We start from the raw sequence: 19,839 nt of genomic DNA, 5'->3' as shown, positions 1-19,839 counted from the left end.
CCTCCTGGTGCACATAGCAACTCTCTTTCAAAGGTAGAGGGTTATTGAAATGAAGACTCTGAGATGAGTATAAACTGTCCTTATGGACTGACGTCACCTAGACTGGTAATCAAGGGAACCTGAACTTCAAGGCACCTCTTCATGAGAGAGCCTGAGAAAGTGCTTCTAAAGGCGGTTGACTGAAGTCAAGTTCAGAAAGTAGTGAGAATGATTCTAGTATGGGGCTCTGTATTAATGACATAGAGTGAGCCCAAATATCTTCTTGGATTATAATCACAAAGCCATTCTAATCTCTCTTTTCCAAACTATATCTGCATGTAAGAGGAAAATATGAATAAAATTTCTTTGTTCTCATCCACAGGATTTATTGATTGTATTCAATGCTTCTTGAGATATAATGTTAACCTGGTACTCACAGGTGCTTCATAAACTATTGGCTGAATGAATAAAATAATCCAATCATTGAAATCACTTAATATAATTATTAAACTTTTAAAGAATTAGGAAGATGAGTGAAATTATCCAAAAGAATTCTGACTTTCCCTTCAAAGAATCTTTTCATCAGTGCACTAAAAGTGATAATGTGACAATGATCTGACCACACAAATGTATTTAGCTTGTTGTAACTTCTGCTGAATTTCTAACCACAGTAACATTTGGGAGATATATAATATCATTAATTCTTAATACACAATAATTTTCAAACTTAATTCTCGTTGAAGTTCTTTTCCTGATGCCCAACATAATATTAATGGACTGTCTTGGAGTCAAAATGATTTTGGAGGCACTGTCTCATTTAGAGTGGCGTATTCTGGTAATAATGTTCTAATAAATTTTGACTCTTTTAGCAAAACCTCCAGGACATTTTCTAGCAGATGTACTTGTTATGTGGTCTGCTTGGAAGTGCAGACCTGAATGGAATAAACTCAAATTCTTCAGATCAATTTGGCAAATCGTATTTCTATATCAATTTTTCATTAAACATTTGATCTCATAAGAGGTAAGGGCAGAAATGTGACATGAAAACTCTCTATAGAATTTTGATTTTAACTTCAGTCATTGTTAAAGGGAATGGGGAAGAAAAATAGTATGGAAACAGTGATGGAAAAAGGAGGGTACAAGAGAAATAGAGAAACACTCGCTAGAAATTTTTCTGTAGGACAAACACATATATTGCCATTTGAAGAGTTACCATTTTCTTTTTGCACTGTAGTTATGGGGATAGAATACAAGAGGGGTCAGGCTAGGTGACCAGCACCCACCTATTACCCATAATGTGTCAGACATGAGACAGAGAGAAAGCTACTTCATGTAGTCCTCACAAATCTCTGTGTTTGGAATTTTTCATTCTGATTTTATAAAAGATAAAGTGAATTATAGAGTGGTTAAGTGATTATGGAAGTCATGCATTTGCTCAATAGATATTGACTAAATGAATACAATGGGCTAGACAATGTTATACATGGGAAACACAAAATGTAACCAGACACATAGGATATCTATGATGTAAGAGTGAATGGCTATTTTGATATGTGGAATCTGGGACACCCTCTCTGAGGAGGTACCATGCTTAAATGGAGAACAGAATGGCAATAAGCAACCAGCAGGTAAAGATTAGGGGAGAGAGCATTAACCGCATGATTCACAACCACTTCAAGGACTCTAAGGTGGGAAACTCATCTACCCAAGCAATCTTCCTAGACCCAAATGGCTTGTCTTTGTGACTACTCCACTCTCCTCTGAAGGTTTTTGTCTATTCACCTCTAAAGGAAACTTTTTCAATTCTTATTGCTTTAGCTATCACTTACCTTGTATGACTCTCCAATTCTGACTTCTATCATATAGAAAGCTCCAATTTCCTTTGGCACGTTTTCAGGCCAAAATGTTCTCAGTGTTGAATGTAAGATTTTCAGACCAGAATTGGTCACATTTCCCACACATGTCAGAGTTCCCTCCCGTACTTCCTATTTGTGTTAGTTACTGACATCAGAGAGCTACCATCAGATTCCATTTTTTCATCCTTCTCCATTTTCATAATTCCAGATGATTTGTTTGCCAACATCTTTATCATCTTTTTTTAAAATTACTCCTGCTATTTTCCTGGACCTATCACACAGAGTGTATATGGTGCTCCCTTATTTGGCTATTTGTCACAATTTCCCTGTGTTTTCATTTTATTTACCACATTGTGACTTGTTGTTAGATTTCCAAATACAGAATATATCATTAATAGTGTCAAAAGCAGTGAATAGATGCACGTTCCTTATAGAAGGAAATCCAAATACCCCAACATGCTATTTGATGATCATCACAAATGGATCCCTAGGCACTGCTACTGGCCCAGTTTCTGCTGCATCCCTCTGCCTACCCTACACTCAAACCAGACCATGGTGCCCTCTATTTTCCAAGCACATCGTGATCCATATTGCTGCTGCACTTTTGCACATGATGTCCCCTTTGCCTCAGTTTCTCCTCCCCTATTTTACTTCTATCAGACTTTTACTCAGTTTTCAGGCCCTAACTTGAATTACTTTGTTTCCTCATCTTCTCTTTTTATCCACATTTTCCAGATTCCAGGATCCTAACTAAAAAATGTCTTCTTTCTATTCCATCATGCATGTGTTTCTTTTTTTTTTTTTTTTGCCACAGTCTCTACTTTTTCCATCTTCTAGATCTATCCTTCAGCACCTACCACATTTTCCCTATCAAATATATGATAATACTATATATCTCCTCATTTTCAACATGTTTCATATATCCTTTTCTTACAAACTAGATAATTCTAATAACTTCTAAACTTCACCGCATGCTTCAGTTATTGCTGTTGTTCAGTCGCTAAGTCATGTCTGACTCTTTGCAACCCAGTGGACTGCAGCACACCAGGCTCCTCTGGCCTCCACTATCTCCTAGAGTTTATTTAAATTCATGTCCATTGAGTTGGTGATGCTATCTCATACATCCTCTTGGCTATCCTAATAGATAAATGCTATTAATATGACTGTATTTCTGGTGAAGAAAGGATAGCTTAGAGAGTTAGTTTGCCAAAGGCAATACAGCTGGTAAGTGTACATGTATAATATTTACACAGCAAGGCAGTGACTATCTGGAGACCCATTTACGTGGCTACTTGATTATAAGGCCTACCCTCATTGCAAGTGCCCTAGCATGGCATTCAAGGTATTAGCTGTCCAGCCGCATCTCCCGTTGCCCTAGATGGGGAACATTCCCATTTCCCAAACATCATTTGTCCTTCAAAGCTTCTAACTTGCACACATTATTTTCTCTAATCTGCAATATCCTTCCTGAACTTTCCTGCCTGATAGAGGGCTAACACTCTTGAAAATACAGTTCCAATGGCACTTTCCCACAGAAAGCCTACCTAAAACTCCTGGCTGTATTAGTCATTTCTACTAGATTCACATGTTATTTTATTAAGATGAAATTTTGTTTTATTTTCCTCCTTCCTCCTACACTAAGACAGGCAGAGACCAGTTTAAAATCTAGTGAATGTAGGTTTTTGAGTAAAGTAATTTCAGTTACTATTGGAAAAAATGAAATTTCATCCTCTCCAGAAAGCCATTCATTATTATTATATTGCTCATTTACTAATTCCTCTATAATCTATTTTTAAATGTCTAAATAAAATGTATTTTGTGAGCACACATACTAAAGTTATTGGCTGCTCCCAGAAAAGTTTTAAGAATCTTGTCACCTAGCAGTGTGAATGCATGTGTAGAAGTTTTCTACACAGTCTCTTAATTGAAATAAAGATTGTGAAAAAAACCCAACAAACTTCTGAAAATGCCAACAGTGGTTGCTTAGAGTCTAAGAGAATGAGACTAGCATTTTCTCATATTAGGTACTATCCCACTTTCTATAGAATCAAATCACACTTGAACTACAACAGTGGTCATCTATTAAGGGGCATATTGAACTCTCTAGGGTAGCTTTGTCAAAATCGTACATCTCTACACATACCTACCACAAGTTCTTAGCAGGCCTCTCCAAGAAGAGAAATCTCTGGCATATGAGGGTACAAGTCCTCTATATATTCTTTCTCACTAGTTATTGTTGAGAACTTTTGACTTGTATGTTTCTTTTCAAATTATTGGCTTTTTCCCATACAATTCTAGTACAGTAATGATAGAAGATTATGTCAGTATGATACTATGTTCATTTTTCCCAATTGCCCTGGCAGGAACTGGAGAGAAGGAAATCTGTAACATATTTTCATCCCTTCTGTTTGTTTTTCCCAAGCACTACTCTCTTTATTAATCTGGATTTGCTTTGAATTCAGTGTCCTAATCAGAACTATGAAATTCTTCAAAGCTTCCCCAGTACTGTTTCCTGGGTTCCAGCTCTACCAGGCGTAGGGAACTTTCAACATTCTTACTTCCTATATTGTCTATGCTCATATTTTAATATTTTCCAACAGGCTATTAATATCTACTGGTACTTGATTATTAGAAGATATAAAATAATCACTGTAAAGAGGAAAAAATCCTATAATGTCCGTGTTCTGCAGAAGGAAAAACACTTTCTAGTCTCTTAAATTCATGAAGTAGTAAGCTAGAGGAAGAACTTACAGTATCATATCTCAGATGTGGCTTTCTGCAATACTTTCTGTGATTTCAAATATTTCATATCTCAGGGATAATTTTTAAAGCAATTTTTCCTTTTGAATGCCTGTGATGAGTCCCTCTGAAATTTGTCTCCTTAACATAAAAGGTAGTGTCTTCTCCATTCCTTAAGGATGGAACTCAGTACCATACAGATTTTAATGAGAGTCCTCTGGCCACAGGAGACCATTATCTTAGACTACTGTTTTAGATACCAGGAGTCTTAGGCTCTGTGGATCCCAATGTGATGTCCTCAAAAATGTTTTAAAATCCTGATCTACATAAGTGTAATGATGTTTATATTTACAATTCTGAAGAACAAAGTGATGGAAACAAGTTGCTAAAAATAAACCTAGGGATTTAGATGATCCCCTCAGGCATATTTTACTTACTGCACAATATAATTTCTTTTATAATTCTGAAAATTTGCCAAGTCCCTAAAAACTCCACTGTCCTATACAGAGGTCAACTGGAATGGCATGCCATGAGAAGCTATTACCTAGAGAATGATTCAGAAGAAGATTAGTGAAAAGAAGATTTTTACGTGGATCACATTAAACTGTAGAAAATGCTTAAAGGGACGGAAACACCAAATCACCTTACCTACCTCCTGAGAAGCTCGTATGCAGGTCAAGAAGCAATAGTTAGAACCGGACCTGGAAAAACAGACTCATTCAAAATTGGGAAAGGAATACGTAAAGTCTGTATACTGTCACCCTGCTAATTTAACTTATATGCAGAGTACACTGAGTGAAATGCTGGGCTGGATGAAGCACAAGCTGGAATCAAGATTGCCGGGAGAAATATCAATAACTTCAGATATGCAGATGACACCACCCTTATGGTAGAAAATGAAGAAGAACTAAAGAACCTCTTGATGAAAGTGAAAGAGGAGAGTAAAAAAGCTGGTTTGAACCTCAACATTCAAAAAGCAAAGGTCATGGCATCTGGTTCCATCACTTCATGGCAAAGAGATGGGGAAAAAAATGGGAACAGTGACAGACTATTTTCTTGGGCTCCAAAACCACTGCAGAAGGTGATTGCAGCCATGAAATTAAAAGACACTTGCTCCTTGGAAGAAAAGCTGTGACAAAACTAAACAGTGTATTAAAAAGCAGAGACATCACTTTGCTGACAAAGTCTGTATAGTCAAAACTGTTTTTCCAGTTGTCATGTACGATGAGAGTTGGACTCAGAAGGCTGAGTGCCGAAGAAATTATGCTTTTGAATTGTGCTGGAGAAGACTCTAGAGAGTCTCCTGGACAGCAAGGAGATCAAACCAATCAATCCTAAAGGAAACCAACCCTGAATATTCATAGGAAGGACTGATGCTGAAGCTGAAGCTCCAATACTTTGGCCACCTGATGTGAAGAGCAGACTTGTTGGAAAAGACCCTGATGCTGAGAAATATTGAGGGCAGGAAGAGAAGGGGGCAATAGCAGATGAGATGGTTGGATGGCATCACCAACTCAACGGATATGAGTTTGAGCAAGCTCTGAGAGATAGTGAGGAACAGGTAAGCCTGGTGTGCTATAGTCCATAGGGTCACGAAGAGTCAGGCATGATTTAGAGACTGAACAACAACAAAATATAAGATTAACACACAGCATAAACACTATGATTTCTCTCTCAGAAGCAACTATTCTATAAAAGACCTGGCTGTGAAGGAAAATTCCATTTCATATAAATTCCCAGTTACTGTACTGGCATTCATAAAATATATAAATGACTCCTAATTGCCTCTCCCATCAGCTTGGCCTTTAAGGTCTTCATCATCTGTACTACCTTCTACCTAATGTGCTACTAAGTCTTATCTCCAATAACAATACAACACTTGATGCAAACCAGTGAACATGCTATCTTCTGCTTAATATCTGCTCTTTCCTTATTTTGTACTCTGTTCTGTCAAAGAAAAAAATTCCTTCTCCTGATTTGAATCCAAACTTGCCCACTCCTTTTAAGGTTCAGCATAAATGCTACCCCATCTATGAAGCCCCTTGCTTGAATGATGCATAAAAACAAAGAGAGAAATTGCAGTCCTTAAGTATGAGTTCTATGCGGAGAGACACTTTGGATAACCTCCACTGGACACAGAACCTCAAAGCTAGCAGATATAGTGTTGCAACCCAGGTAGCTCCACATAGCAATAAATTGGGATTTTTCTGAAGCTAGGCAGAAAGTTTTGTGTCTTTCCCCAATCTCCCTTACCAGGCCAGTGAACATTTCAACTTCTTTGAGACTTAGCTGCTAATATATTCTTTTGAGATTTACTGGTTGCTGAAAAGAATATAAAGGATTAGAAATATCTGAAAGTGCATGCCCTCATTCCCACGGTGCCCCATAGCCAACAACTTAATGATACAGTATTTAAAAGCAACAATGAAAAAAACACCCTGTTGTCACATGGTAGGGCAACTGTTGTATCATTCATGGTTCAGTGCTCCCTAGGGTTTCAAACTGAAACTACATTTCAGTAGAACCCACATCTTTATCCAGCTTATCCCCATGCCTGTCCTGCCTCTCCCTCTCCTTACAGTTTTCTTCTGAGGTCATTCCTCAGTAAATCACTCACATATGAATTACAGTTTAAGGTCCTATTTTAGAGAAACTGTCTTCATTAAAAATAATAACAATAATTTCACTAATCTGTTTAGTTCACACACCTACATAGAATCAGCTTGTCTATTTACACAAGCTGTCCTTCTAGAATTTTGACCCATATTCATTGAATCCAAGCATCAAGTTTTGGAAAACTGGCACCTTACTAATATTGTGTCTTCCAATCCATGAACATGGTATATCTCACTCCACTGTTTATATTTTTCTCTCAGCTGTTCTATAACTTTTAGTGAAGATGTGTTGCATAACTTTCCATAAAACTATTCCTAAATACAATGGTTTTTAACATGTTTTATGAAGTACATTATTTTAATCTTTCCATTGTTTGTTGGAGTATACAAAAATAAAATTTCTTTTATATATTATGAATATTATTCTGTGATCTTACTAAATGAGCTATAGTACATGTTTTATAGATTTCTTAGAATGTTCTGCATGAAGACATCTACAAATGGAGGCAGTTTCACTTATTCCTGTCTCAACTATATACTTTTTAAATTTTTTGTTGCTTTTTATAAATAGCTGGGACCTCCAGTATAATGCTGAATAAAAGTAGTGATGGTGAACCTTATTTCTTTTCCCAAGTGTAGGTGAAAGTCATTTAATCTTTTACCATTAAGAATGATGTTAGCTGAAAGTTTTTCATAGATGCTCATTATCAGTATTATTGCTGGTATTGATATTTCTCTCTTCTCCTTTCCTGTTTTCTTTTGGGTTGTTTGAATTATAAAAATCTCACTTAAATCTTTCCATTGGCATTTTGGCATACCTCTTGCATTATGCTGCTTAGGGGTTATTCTCAGGATAAGAATATATGTTGCCAAATTCAGTTGTCAAATATATGTAAAGCAAATTCAGTTTACTTAGGACCTGAGTCTCCTGCATTGCAGGCAGATTCTTTACCTTCTGAGCCACCAGGGATGTCCCAATAATGTAGTAATTCACACAAAATATGGAGACCTTGCAATCCTATATGCCGATTTTCCTCCTTCCACCTTTATGCTATACTTGTCAGACATACGTCTTATGTCTCTAATCATAAAGACCCCACTTGACAATATTACTTGTTTTGCTTTGGTAAGTTTTATGTATTTTAAAGGAATTAAGAGGAATACAATATTTTTTATATTAAACAAGTGTTTCTCACTTTAGATTCTCTTCATTCATTTTTGAAAATCAGACACTTCCATTCTCTCCTTGAGATCTTGCTCCTTCTACTTGTATTACAAAGGTCACTGCTATGGCAACAGTGGCTTGATTTCCTATGGATGTGTGCAAAGCTCAGAGATTCTCTTTTAGAAATGACCATCTAAGGAACAGGAGAAGAAGGTCTATGTACTGAATCCTAGCCTCCACCGGTTGGAGTTGCCCCAGGGATCATATCTTCTTCCATATCTGGGATGCACTTGCTTTTGGACTGAGCAGACTGCTAATGCCTTTCTAGAAGGTCTTGGGTTTCAGAGAAGGAATGAGCGAGCATAAAAGTGAAGCTGTTAGTCAGTAGCACTGAAAGTGGGAAACTATCAATATGAGTCAGAATCATCCAGTACAAGTTGCTTGCGTTCATCAGTTTCAGTTCTCTCATCTGACAAATGAGGATAATAAAAGTACCTACATCATAAAATTCTCATGAGAATTAAATATGTGAAAATTGTTAAGCACAGTTCTTAGCAAAAGTGAGCCCTGAATGTTTGATTGTTCTTACCATTTCATTGATGGCAAATCCCAGTTCCTCAAAAATGAAGCCTCAGAGGCTGATACAGGAGATAACAGATTTAGGATTAGCAAAATAATTGATTTGGGATTGAATATTAGGGTTGAAAATACCTGTATTCTACTACTATCTATCTACTCAAAAGGTACTACTCAGAAAGGGAATGCTTTAAGGTTACTGACAGTGAGAGACTATTTCTTATCTGGAAGTCATCCCTTTACTTTGTAGTTCTCTAGAGGACTTTTAAAGATTTTGCTTTTTTACTTCTGATATGATAATTAATATACATGTTCAATTTTTTTTAATTTAAAATTCAACTTTCCATCATATTCTATCACATATTATCCCAAAGTAGTTAATAGCATGTCTTATAAATATCAATATAGATTACTTATCAAAAAACATATATTGGATGGATAAATCTAAAATTATCTTTTTATACCTGAAATTTAGTACTATTTCTTAATTGGAAATATCAAAGAAAATCTGGAACAAGTATTTAATCTCTAAGACAATTTATTGTATTGTACTTTCTAGTAAATTATTAAATGAAGGTTATAGAAGTATGTATAAACATCTCAATAGAAGCAAAAGAATAAATTGACCACTGGAGAATTGAAAGACTCTTGAAATATTAGTTGCTTTGGTGTGTGAATTGAACTGTTCAGTATTCACTATGGAACATAATGACATTTCAATGTTGCTTTTGAATTCACATTTGAATCTCTAGATTCTTCAGAGATTTATCCCCAAAGGCAAACAAAAATTAAAGATAGCTTTATAATCACAATAACCATAATTTGTTACAGAAAGATGAATTCTTATTCCAGGAGGTAAGATTTTAGCTTTTGTTAATGAATCTGGTGTACTGATTTTCTTTTTTTTCTTTTTTTTAATAGGTGTACTGATTTTCATTTACCATTTGAGAACGTTCTACTGCCTAAAGTTGTCTCTGAATTCACAAGTTAGAGTTGGGGAACAGGGCAGTTTTAATCAAGCAACTAGTAGGTAATGTTAACTGCGGAGCTGTTTCCACCATCAATTTCATGTGTAGTCAATTTCAAGCATAGTCCATAACAAGGATCCTTTGTTCACTGATCTATAAGAAGAAAACTCATATGCTCTTTCAACATTCTTCAAACTCAGCACTCCAACATAATGCTAATAAATTTACTACTAGAAATGTTTGGGCATTTACTGGTGTTTAAAGATTTCAATTGAAGATTTTAAAATTGAAAGATATTATATCTATTTTTATAAAAAGAATTATTTTGTTTGTGGATCTGTTGCTTTAGCTTCAAGCTCAGGATTTAAGTCAGCAGTTTCAGAACTGAGGACCACTAACTAGGTGATCATTCTTTATTTTGAACCACACTTTATTCATTTATAGATTATGTTGAACATATTTCATTCTATAAAAGTCCAATTAGAAAACATTGTTAAAGTAGGAAGTAATCTGGTTTGTTTGAATAAATGTATTTTAATTATGTACTTATATCAATCATGCTTTTTGCATAGTGATTACATCAATATTTCAAACTCCTAATAATCTTTTTAATTTAAAAAATCCACAATCCTAATTTGAAATTGGTTTCTGTTATACTATCAAGAACATTTTTATTTCTCCTTTAAAAAATTTTTAAGGGATAAATATTGTGAAATACATAACTAGAAATACATAACTAACTACGTATAAAAGAGATATACATAACTGCCAGAAGGCTTAAAGGATAATCTATTATGTACTCATTGCCAGGTGTATTGGACTTTTTAGTCAGTATTATTTATTGCATGGTTACTATAGGAAATGGGTAGTCAGATTTTTTTGGACTTCATATTTTGATTCTATCAATTGCTATATGATCTTGTACAACTTATATAACCTCCTCAGATTCAGTTTACTTACCTATAAAATAATAAAAATTAATATTATTTTATGAAAAATAAACTATAAATGCACACACTACATATATACTAAATACCAGACTAAATTATAAGCATAGACTATATATACACACGCACACAGTAAATTATAAGCATATAAATATAAAATGCTTAAACTGATGCTTATAATTTAGTAAGAGTATAATAAAATTTAGCTATTAATCAGATCTCTATTACAAAACCCTACACATTTCTAATTTTTTAATTATACTTATTGATTTTTTTATCTCATTTATGACATTTGTTCTATGAGTTTAAATCTACTTTAAGTGCATTTTGGACACAATATGATACAAAAGGTAAAAGCCATTATTTCAAGAAAGTTTTCTGGTAATTCTGCTGAAAATAATTTTAAAAATACAGATAGTCTCACAATTGCATGTAACTATGCACTGATTCTTGAATATCTTTATTTATAATCACATCCTATATCTGTACTAAAGAAAATGAAATGATCAAATTTACAACTTCTATAATAAATTGTTTCATCTAGGTTCATTTTGGTAGCAGCTACCTTATCTCATGGATTCCCTGGGGCATGGGAACGACACTACAATGACAGGGTTCATTTTACTGGGCTTAACAAATGATCCAGTCCTTCGAATCATCCTCTTCATGATCATCCTCTTTATCTACCTGGTGACCATATGTGGGAATCTCAGCACCATTATTCTTATCAGAATCTCGTCTCAGCTCCATCATCCCATGTATTTTTTCCTGAGCCACTTGGCCATTGCTGATGTGGGCTATTCATCTTCTGTTACACCCAATATGCTTGTAAACTTCCTGGTGGAGAAAAATACTATCTCCTACCCTGGCTGTGCCATCCAGCTTGGTTCAGCTGTTTTCTTCGGGTCAACTGAATGCATCCTTCTGGCTGCCATGGCATATGATCGCTTCATAGCAATCTGCAACCCACTGCTTTATTCCACCAAAATGTCCACACAAGTCTGTGTCCAGTTACTCATAGTGGCTTACATAGTTGGTTTTTTCAATGCCTCCTCCTTTATTATTTCCTTCTATTTTTTACACTTCTGTGGACCAAATCAAGTCAATCATTTTTTCTGTGATTTTGCTCCTTTGGTTGAACTCTCCTGTTCTGACACCAGTATCCCTGCAGTTGTTCCCTCATTTACGGCCGGCTCCATCATTGTGGTCACAGTGACTGTCATAGCTGTATCCTACCTCTACATCCTCATCACCATCCTCAGGATGCACTCCACCGAGGGGCGCCACAAGGCCTTCTCCACCTGCACGTCCCACCTCACAGCAGTCACTCTGTTCTATGGGACCATCACGTTCATTTACGTGATGCCCAAGTCCAGCTACTCAACTGACCAGAACAAGGTGGTGTCTGTGTTCTACATGGTGGTGATCCCCATGTTGAACCCCCTCATCTACAGCCTCAGGAACAATGAGATTAAGGGGGCTCTAAAGAGAGCTTGCCAGAAAAATACTTTCTCAGTGAAGTCTGTTATTTCATAGGATTTGATACAATAATATGCCATATATATAATAATAAAGAGGAAATTAAGTGTTTGTGGCTTAAATATACCCATCACACATCATTATCCTGGTTGCAGTCTTTTAGTAAAGGTAGGGAGAAGATTTTCAGATACCTAATTGTAAGTCAGAGACCCATAGTAAGTTTCCTTTAATAAAATTAAACTTACAATTAAGGAAAAAAATTGGTTCACATAAAAGTATTTCATCTCCTGAAAATCATTTTAAAATGTTATTCGTATATTTTTTCCAAAATTGTAGTCTACCATAGGATTATTGTGTCTCCAAACATTTAAGCTTGTGTTCATTTTCAAATGCAGTCTATTCTGTTATAAGGGAGATAACTACACTTTTTGCTTGTGCACATTCTGAGAGGAAATGACAAAGTGGAATCTGAAAGTTTCTGGAGATGTTCTTCAAGGAAGCAGAACAGAGCATATACCTGTTCTCTCAGGTATATGCTGAGCATGGACTTTAAGGGTCCATAAATTCTGGCCTATGTTCCTAGTCTCTGGCTCCAGTCACCACACAGAGGGTCCCCAGGGAAGAACAGAAGTCCCTGACTGATTTGTGAATTCTGTCAGGTTCAACAGTGATTTCTCTCCAGGAATTAGTAGGGTCCTGCTTGGTGTGCTGTGGTCCATGGGGTTGCAAAGAGTCAGACACAAATTGGTGACTGAACAACAGAAAAACTCCTCAGGAACTGTGTGGAACAATTTCTTGGATTGACTTGTTCATGGTCAGGCTTACATCCTTCTCAGGAAGCTGGAAGGAACTGGATTGTTCCCCCTGAATTTGTGACTGTTTCCTGGAGATGCTCAGTCAACCTCTATGTGCTGATGACAACTGCATTTGTTGACCTTTCCTGTCCCCTCTTTAATGTTTCAGGCACAAATTCTATATTTTTGCTCACAGAGTCATGGGTCATTAATCATCTCCTTCATTCACTTATTCTTTCATACATTCAAAAAGCATATTAAGTTACTCTTGTATTCCAGAGACAGTCACAGGCCACTGGAAATATAAGTTACAAGCACCTAATTTATTTTTCTCTCATAGTATTTATTTCATAGCAAAAGCATAATAATAAAATCAACAAGTTAGTGATTCAGACTATTTGAAGGGGGTAGTGGTATGGAGAAAGAAAAAGCAGACAGAATAATGGAGCTTAACCTGCCAAGGCAGGAAGTATCAGTGTTGACCTCATTGGGAAGATAACATCTGAGGTGAAGACACTCACTGCCTATTGTATATGATGTTACCTGTGTACACTTGTGTGAGTCTAATATTCCACTCACATTCACCTTTAGGGTTATGACAGATTTGGTAATTTGAATCAACCCCATGGTGAGCACAACAAAAACAAATGATAGGATGCTTAAGATATCTTAAATATCACAGAAGAGATTACAGTATAAGGAACTGCTTTACCAGGGACTGTGAGAATCCAGAGAAGTACACCTAACACTCACATATGCTTCAGCAATGAGAGAATTTGACAGGCAAGAAGGAAGTGTTACCATCCTGGGTTTGCATTCAGTGATGTTTGGGGATGGGTGGAACAAATATCAAAGCCTAGGGCACAACTAGATAAGAATTATAGGGATAAGTTTAACATAAATCCTCAAGATAAGCAGAAACCCAGTGACCAAGTCTTGCACTTATGTGCAGCCCTGGAGATCTAGAGAGTCTCATGCCTTCAACTTGGGTATAAGGTGTTTTCAAGCACAGGTGGTACTTCTGAGTGAACTGAACAATCAAATGAACAACTCAAGCCTCAATTACTCCTACTAAATATTAAACAGGATAACCAACACACACTGAAAAATTGTGACCAGCACCAAGGAAATAAGGTATCACACATATCATGGGAGTCAGTGGACACAGCAGACAACAGAATCAGAATCATTAAGATATATGGGCATCAGTCTTAGGATGTTGAACTTTTCTAAGAATATGTCCATTTCCTCTAGGTTGTCCATTTTATTAGCATATAGTTGCTCATAATATTATCTTATGTTTTTTTGTATTTCTTGTTGTATGTTGTAACCTCTCCTTTTTCATTTCTAATTTTGTTGATTTGATTTTTCTCCCTTTTTTTCTTGCTGAAATAGAAATTATGAACAACCTAATTACAAACACTGAAATCAAAACAGTGATCAAAAATCTCCCAAAAAACAAAAGCCCAGGGCCAGATGGCTTCACAGGGGAATTCTAGTAAACATTTAGAGAAGAGCTAATGCCTATTTTTCTGAAACTCTCTCAAAAAACTGCAGAGGAAGGAATACTCACAAACTCATTCTACAAGGCCAGAATCACCCTGATATAAAAACCAGGCAAAGACAACATGAAAAAAAAATTACAGGCAAATATCACTCACAAACTCATTCTAGAAGGCCAGAAACACCCTGATACAAAAACCAGGCAAAGACAACATGAAAAAAAAATTACAGGTCAATATTAACATAGATGCAGAAATCCTCAACAAAATTCTAGCAAACAGAATTCAACAACACATTAGAAAGCTCATACACCATGATCAAGTTCAGTTTATTCCAGGGATGCAAGGATTCTTCATTATACACAAGTCAATCAACATGATACACCATATTAACAAATTGAAAAATAAAAACCATATGATCATCTCAATAGATGCAGAAAAAGGCTTCGACAAAATTCAGCACCCATTTATGATAAAAACGTTTCAAAAATGGGTATAGAAGGAACTTACCTCAACATTGTAAAGGCCATGTATGAAAAGCCAACAGCAAAATTATTCTCCATGGTGAAAAGCTAAAAACATTCCCTCTAAGATCAGGAACAAGACAAGGGTGTCCACTCTCACCGCTATTATTCAACAGTTTTGGAAGTCCTAGTTATGGCAATTAGAGAAGAAAAAGAAATAAAAGAAATGCAGATCAGAAAAGAAGAATTAAAAGTCTCACTGTGTGCAGATGGCATGATATCATACATAGAAAACCCAAAATAAACTATCAGAAAATTACTAGAGCTGACCAGTGAATTCAGCAAAGTCACAGGATGCAAGGTCAATACACAGAAATCATTTGCATTCCTATATGCTAACAATGAAAAATCAGAAAGAGAAATTAAGAAATCAATCTCATTTACCATTGTAACAAAAAGATAAAATATCTAGGAATAAACCTACCTAAGGAGACAAAAGACCTGTATATGGAAAATTATGACACTGATGAAAGAAATCAAAGATGACATAAACAGATGAGATATATTTCGTGTTCCTGGGTAGGAAGAATCAATATTGTGAAAATGACTATACTACCAAATGCAATCTACAGATTCAATGTGATCACTATCAAATTACCAATGACATTTTTCACAGAACGAGAACAAAACATTTCACAATTCATATGTAAACACAAAAGACCCTGAATAGCCAAAGCAGTCTTGAGAAAGAAGAATGGAGCTGGAGGAATCAAACTTCCTGACTTCAGACTATACTACAAAGCTACAGTCATCAAGATAGTATGGTACTGGCACAAAAACAGAAATATAGACCAATGGAACAAGACAGAGAGCCCATAAATAAACCCATGCACCTATAGGTACCTTATTTTTGACAAAGGAGGCAAGAATATACAATGGAGCCAAGACAGCCTCTTCTATAAGTGGGGTTGGGAAAATTGGACAGCTACGTGCAAAAGAATGAAATTAGAATACTTCTTAATGCCATACACAAAGATAAACACAAAATTGATTAAAGACCTAAATGTAAGACCAGAAACTATAAAACTCTTAGAGCAAAACACAGGCAGAACATTTGATGACATAAATCAAAGCAAGATCTGTGACCCACCTCCTGGAGAAATGGAAACAAAAACAAAAATAAACAAGTGGGACCTAATTAAACTTAAAAGCATTTGCACAGCAAAGGAAACTACAAACAAGGTGAAAAGACAACCCACAGAATGAGATAAAATAACAGCAAAGGAAACAACTGCCAAAGAATTAATTTCCAAAATATACAACCAGCTCACAGAACTCAATACCAGAAAAACAAACAACTCAATCAAAAAGTGGGAAAAAGATCTAAGAAGACATTTCTTCAAAGAAGACATACAGATGGCTAACAAGCACATGAAAAGATGCTCAACATCACTATTAGAGAAATGTAAATCAAAACTACAATGAGATATCACCTCACACTGGTCAGAAGAGCCATTATCAGAAAATCTACCAAAAAAAAAAAAAAAATGTTAGAGAGAATGTGGAAAAAAGGGAACCCTCCTACATTGTTGATGGAAATGTAAATTGATAAAACCACTATGAAGAAAAGTATAGGGGGGTTCCTTAAAAAACTATGAACAAACAAACAAACAAAAACTATAAACAGAACTATCATATGGCCCAGCAACCCCACTTCTGGGAATATACCTAGAGAAAACCATAATTAGAGAAGATACATGCATCCTCAATATTCATTCCAGCACCATTTACAATAGTTGGGACATGGAAGCAATCTAAATGTCCATCAACAGAGATATGGATAAAGAAGATGTGGCACATATATACAATGAAATATTATTCAGCCATAAAAAGAAATGAAATTGTGCCATTTACAGAGATGTGAATGGCCTCAGAGACTGTCATACAGAGTGAAGTATGTCAGAAAGAGAAAAACAAATATTGTATATTAATGCATATATGTACAATCTAGAAAAATGGATTTGCAAAAATCTATTTGCAAAGCAGAAATGAAGATAGATGTAGAGAGCAAATGTATAGACACCAAGGGGGTAAAGAGGGGTTGGGATGAACTGGGAGATTGGGATTGACATATATACACTACTATGTATAAAATAGACAACTAGTGGGAATCTACTATATAGCACAAGGAACTCTACTCAATGTTCTGTGGTGACAAAGAGGGAAGATATGTGTACATAAAGCTGATTCACTTTATACAGCAGAAACTAATACAACACTGTGAGGCAACTGAACTCCAAAGCAAGATTTTTAAAAAGAATTTTTAAATCAGTAAGTTAAATTCTAAACACTAGTTGGCTAAAAGACAAAAACATCATAGCAAACAGATTCAAAATTAAGGTTGGTGATTTTTAACATCCAGTTATGATTTTAAAATTCTAGCAAAAGTGGAATAGAATAAAAAATACTTGAGCTAGAGAAAACTGACTTATGTTTGAAACTTCTAATGCTTTTCCACTGTGTCTGGGGACATGAAGAAGATTCCTATTATCAGCATTTCTTTTCTTCCTGGTGCACTATGGCAAGAAAAAGAAATGAAAGGCATAATGATTGAAAATAAAGAAATGAAGTATAATATAAGACAATTGCTCATGTGAAGAATAAGAAAGTACAGATAGATTATCACGATTAGAGATCTTTAGCAAGATGGAGACAAGATGGTATTTCTCTAAAAACCAGTAACAAGCAATTAGAAGTGAAAATTTTTTTAAAATTTACAGTAACATAAAATAGTCAAGTATCTAAGGAGAAAAAAATTTTAGAGAAGAGGAAAGGGAAAAAGGCTATAGACTAATTTAAGAATAAGGGTTGAAATGTCTCAAATCTGGTTTAAAAAAAAAAAAAACTAACCTAAAAATCCCAAAACACAGTGAATCCCACATAAGACACATACATATACATACTCAAATACACACTTAGTCTCATAGTTGTGAACATAATAGCAAAGTACTAAAAACCAAAGTGAATCTTGAAAGCAGCAAGAGGAAAACATCACATTATCTGTAGGGAACTCTGATATAAATGGGCTTCCCTGGTGGCTCAGATGATAAAGAATCTGCCTGCAATTCAGGATTGGACCCCTGGGTCAGGAAGACGCCCTGGAAAGAGGAATGGCAACCCACTCCAGTATTCTTGCCTGGAGAATTCCATGGACTTAGAAACCTGGCAGGCTACAGCCCAAAGGGTTGCAAAGAATCAGACCTGACAGCAACTAACATTTTCACTTTCTTTCTTTCTGATATAATTAATGCCTGATTTCTAATCAGGAAAAAAATAAAGGCATGGGGGTCAGAATCTATTGGAAAGAAATATTCAAAGCTGTAAAAGGGAAAATAAACTTTCAACAAAAAATTTTATAATTATAAAATGACCTTTTAAAAATAAAGAAACAATTAAGATATCTTCAGACAAACCACCCTGGAAAGATTTGTTATCTACAGACCTAAGCTTCAATAAAAATCTAAAGGAAAAATTCTAAGCTGCAGAAAAAAATTCTAAGCTGTAGTTTTGATGTCTATGAAGTAGTAAATTACATTAAAAAATGAAAGGTATGTGTGGTTTAAGATGCTAATTGATCATTTTCTATGCATCAATAGAAGTACAATGCCAGAATCAAAAAGACAGCACAAAAAAATAAGACATATTATGATCTGGGTTAAGAAACTTAACAAAGATGTCAATGCTACTTATATTAATCTCTAACACTCATGCAATCCTAAATAAAATTCCAAATTGATTTTTTTTTGAGAACATAAAAATTAATTCTAAAACTCATATGGGATCAGGGACTTCTGGGTAAAGATGATATAAATACAAGCATCCAATTTTATAACCCTCCTATACCCCATTAAAATGACAAAAGGGGGATTTTTAATTTTTTGTTACTTCATTCATTGAAGGATACCTACCTATAGTAAAATGTATAAACCTAGGTATACAGTTTGGGGAGTTCTGACAAATGTGTACACCCATGTAACCAACACACTAATCAATATGAAGAACAACATCATCACACAATAAAGATTCTATATATCTAAACTGTAGGCTTCAGTTTTTTTTTTAAAAAAAACCTTTTCTAAAGTATAATAACCTTCCGTAAAATAATCAAATCCATTTAAATAGTTACCCATTAAAACACAATCACAGTCAAGCAAAAAAGTATTTATGTTATATCTCGATGTCCTTCTGCTCCATGGCAATATATTTTTTTCTGTACTCCTGATTAGAGATAACCAGTGATTTGTTTTCTGACAATATAAATCAGTTTTTCTGTAAATTTATAAGATGAGGAGTATACAGTATATACACTATGGCACGTGATTTCTTTCTCTAATCATAATTATTTTGATACATACAAATACATTAATAATTTATATATCCATAGTTTTGCTTTATGTTGTAAAGTAGTATGTCACTGTATAGATACGCCACTTTTCTAAATCTACTCTCCAGTTGGTGGGAATTGTTTCTAGTTGGAACTACTGTGAATGATGTTGATATGAACATTTGAATTATTTCTGTGTATATATATTTTTTCCATTTGTTTTAGGTAAACACTTAAGAGTGGGATTTCTAGGAGACATGCTTTTGTTTTTAGAATTTTCAAACTATTGTCAAAGTGATTGTACTGTTTTATACTCACATTTGCAATGCTGAGAGTCCAATTGCTTCAAAATCTTGCCAACATCTGGTATT

At 35.1% G+C, this 19,839-nt stretch overlaps 1 protein-coding gene across 1 annotated transcript; it reads left to right on the top strand.

The window, feature by feature from the left end:
• The first annotated feature begins 11,418 nt into the window (after positions 1 to 11,418).
• LOC122701811 (olfactory receptor 502-like) lies at positions 11,419 to 12,381 on the top strand. Its single transcript, XM_043915143.1, has one exon. The coding sequence runs from the start codon at positions 11,419 to 11,421 to the stop codon at positions 12,379 to 12,381; it is 963 nt and encodes a 320-aa protein (XP_043771078.1).
• The last annotated feature ends 7,458 nt before the right edge of the window (positions 12,382 to 19,839 follow it).

The sequence above is a fragment of the Cervus elaphus genome, chromosome 1 (assembly GCF_910594005.1).
Source record: "Cervus elaphus chromosome 1, mCerEla1.1, whole genome shotgun sequence".
In the NCBI taxonomy this organism is placed as follows: Eukaryota; Metazoa; Chordata; class Mammalia; order Artiodactyla; family Cervidae; genus Cervus; species Cervus elaphus.
This window is presented reverse-complemented; position numbering and strand designations above follow the sequence as displayed.

What these genes read in the sequence shown, in the direction of transcription:
- LOC122701811 (XM_043915143.1), top strand. Translation starts at nt 11,419, where the DNA reads ATGGATTCCCTGGGGCATGGGAACGACACTACAATGACAGGGTTCATT.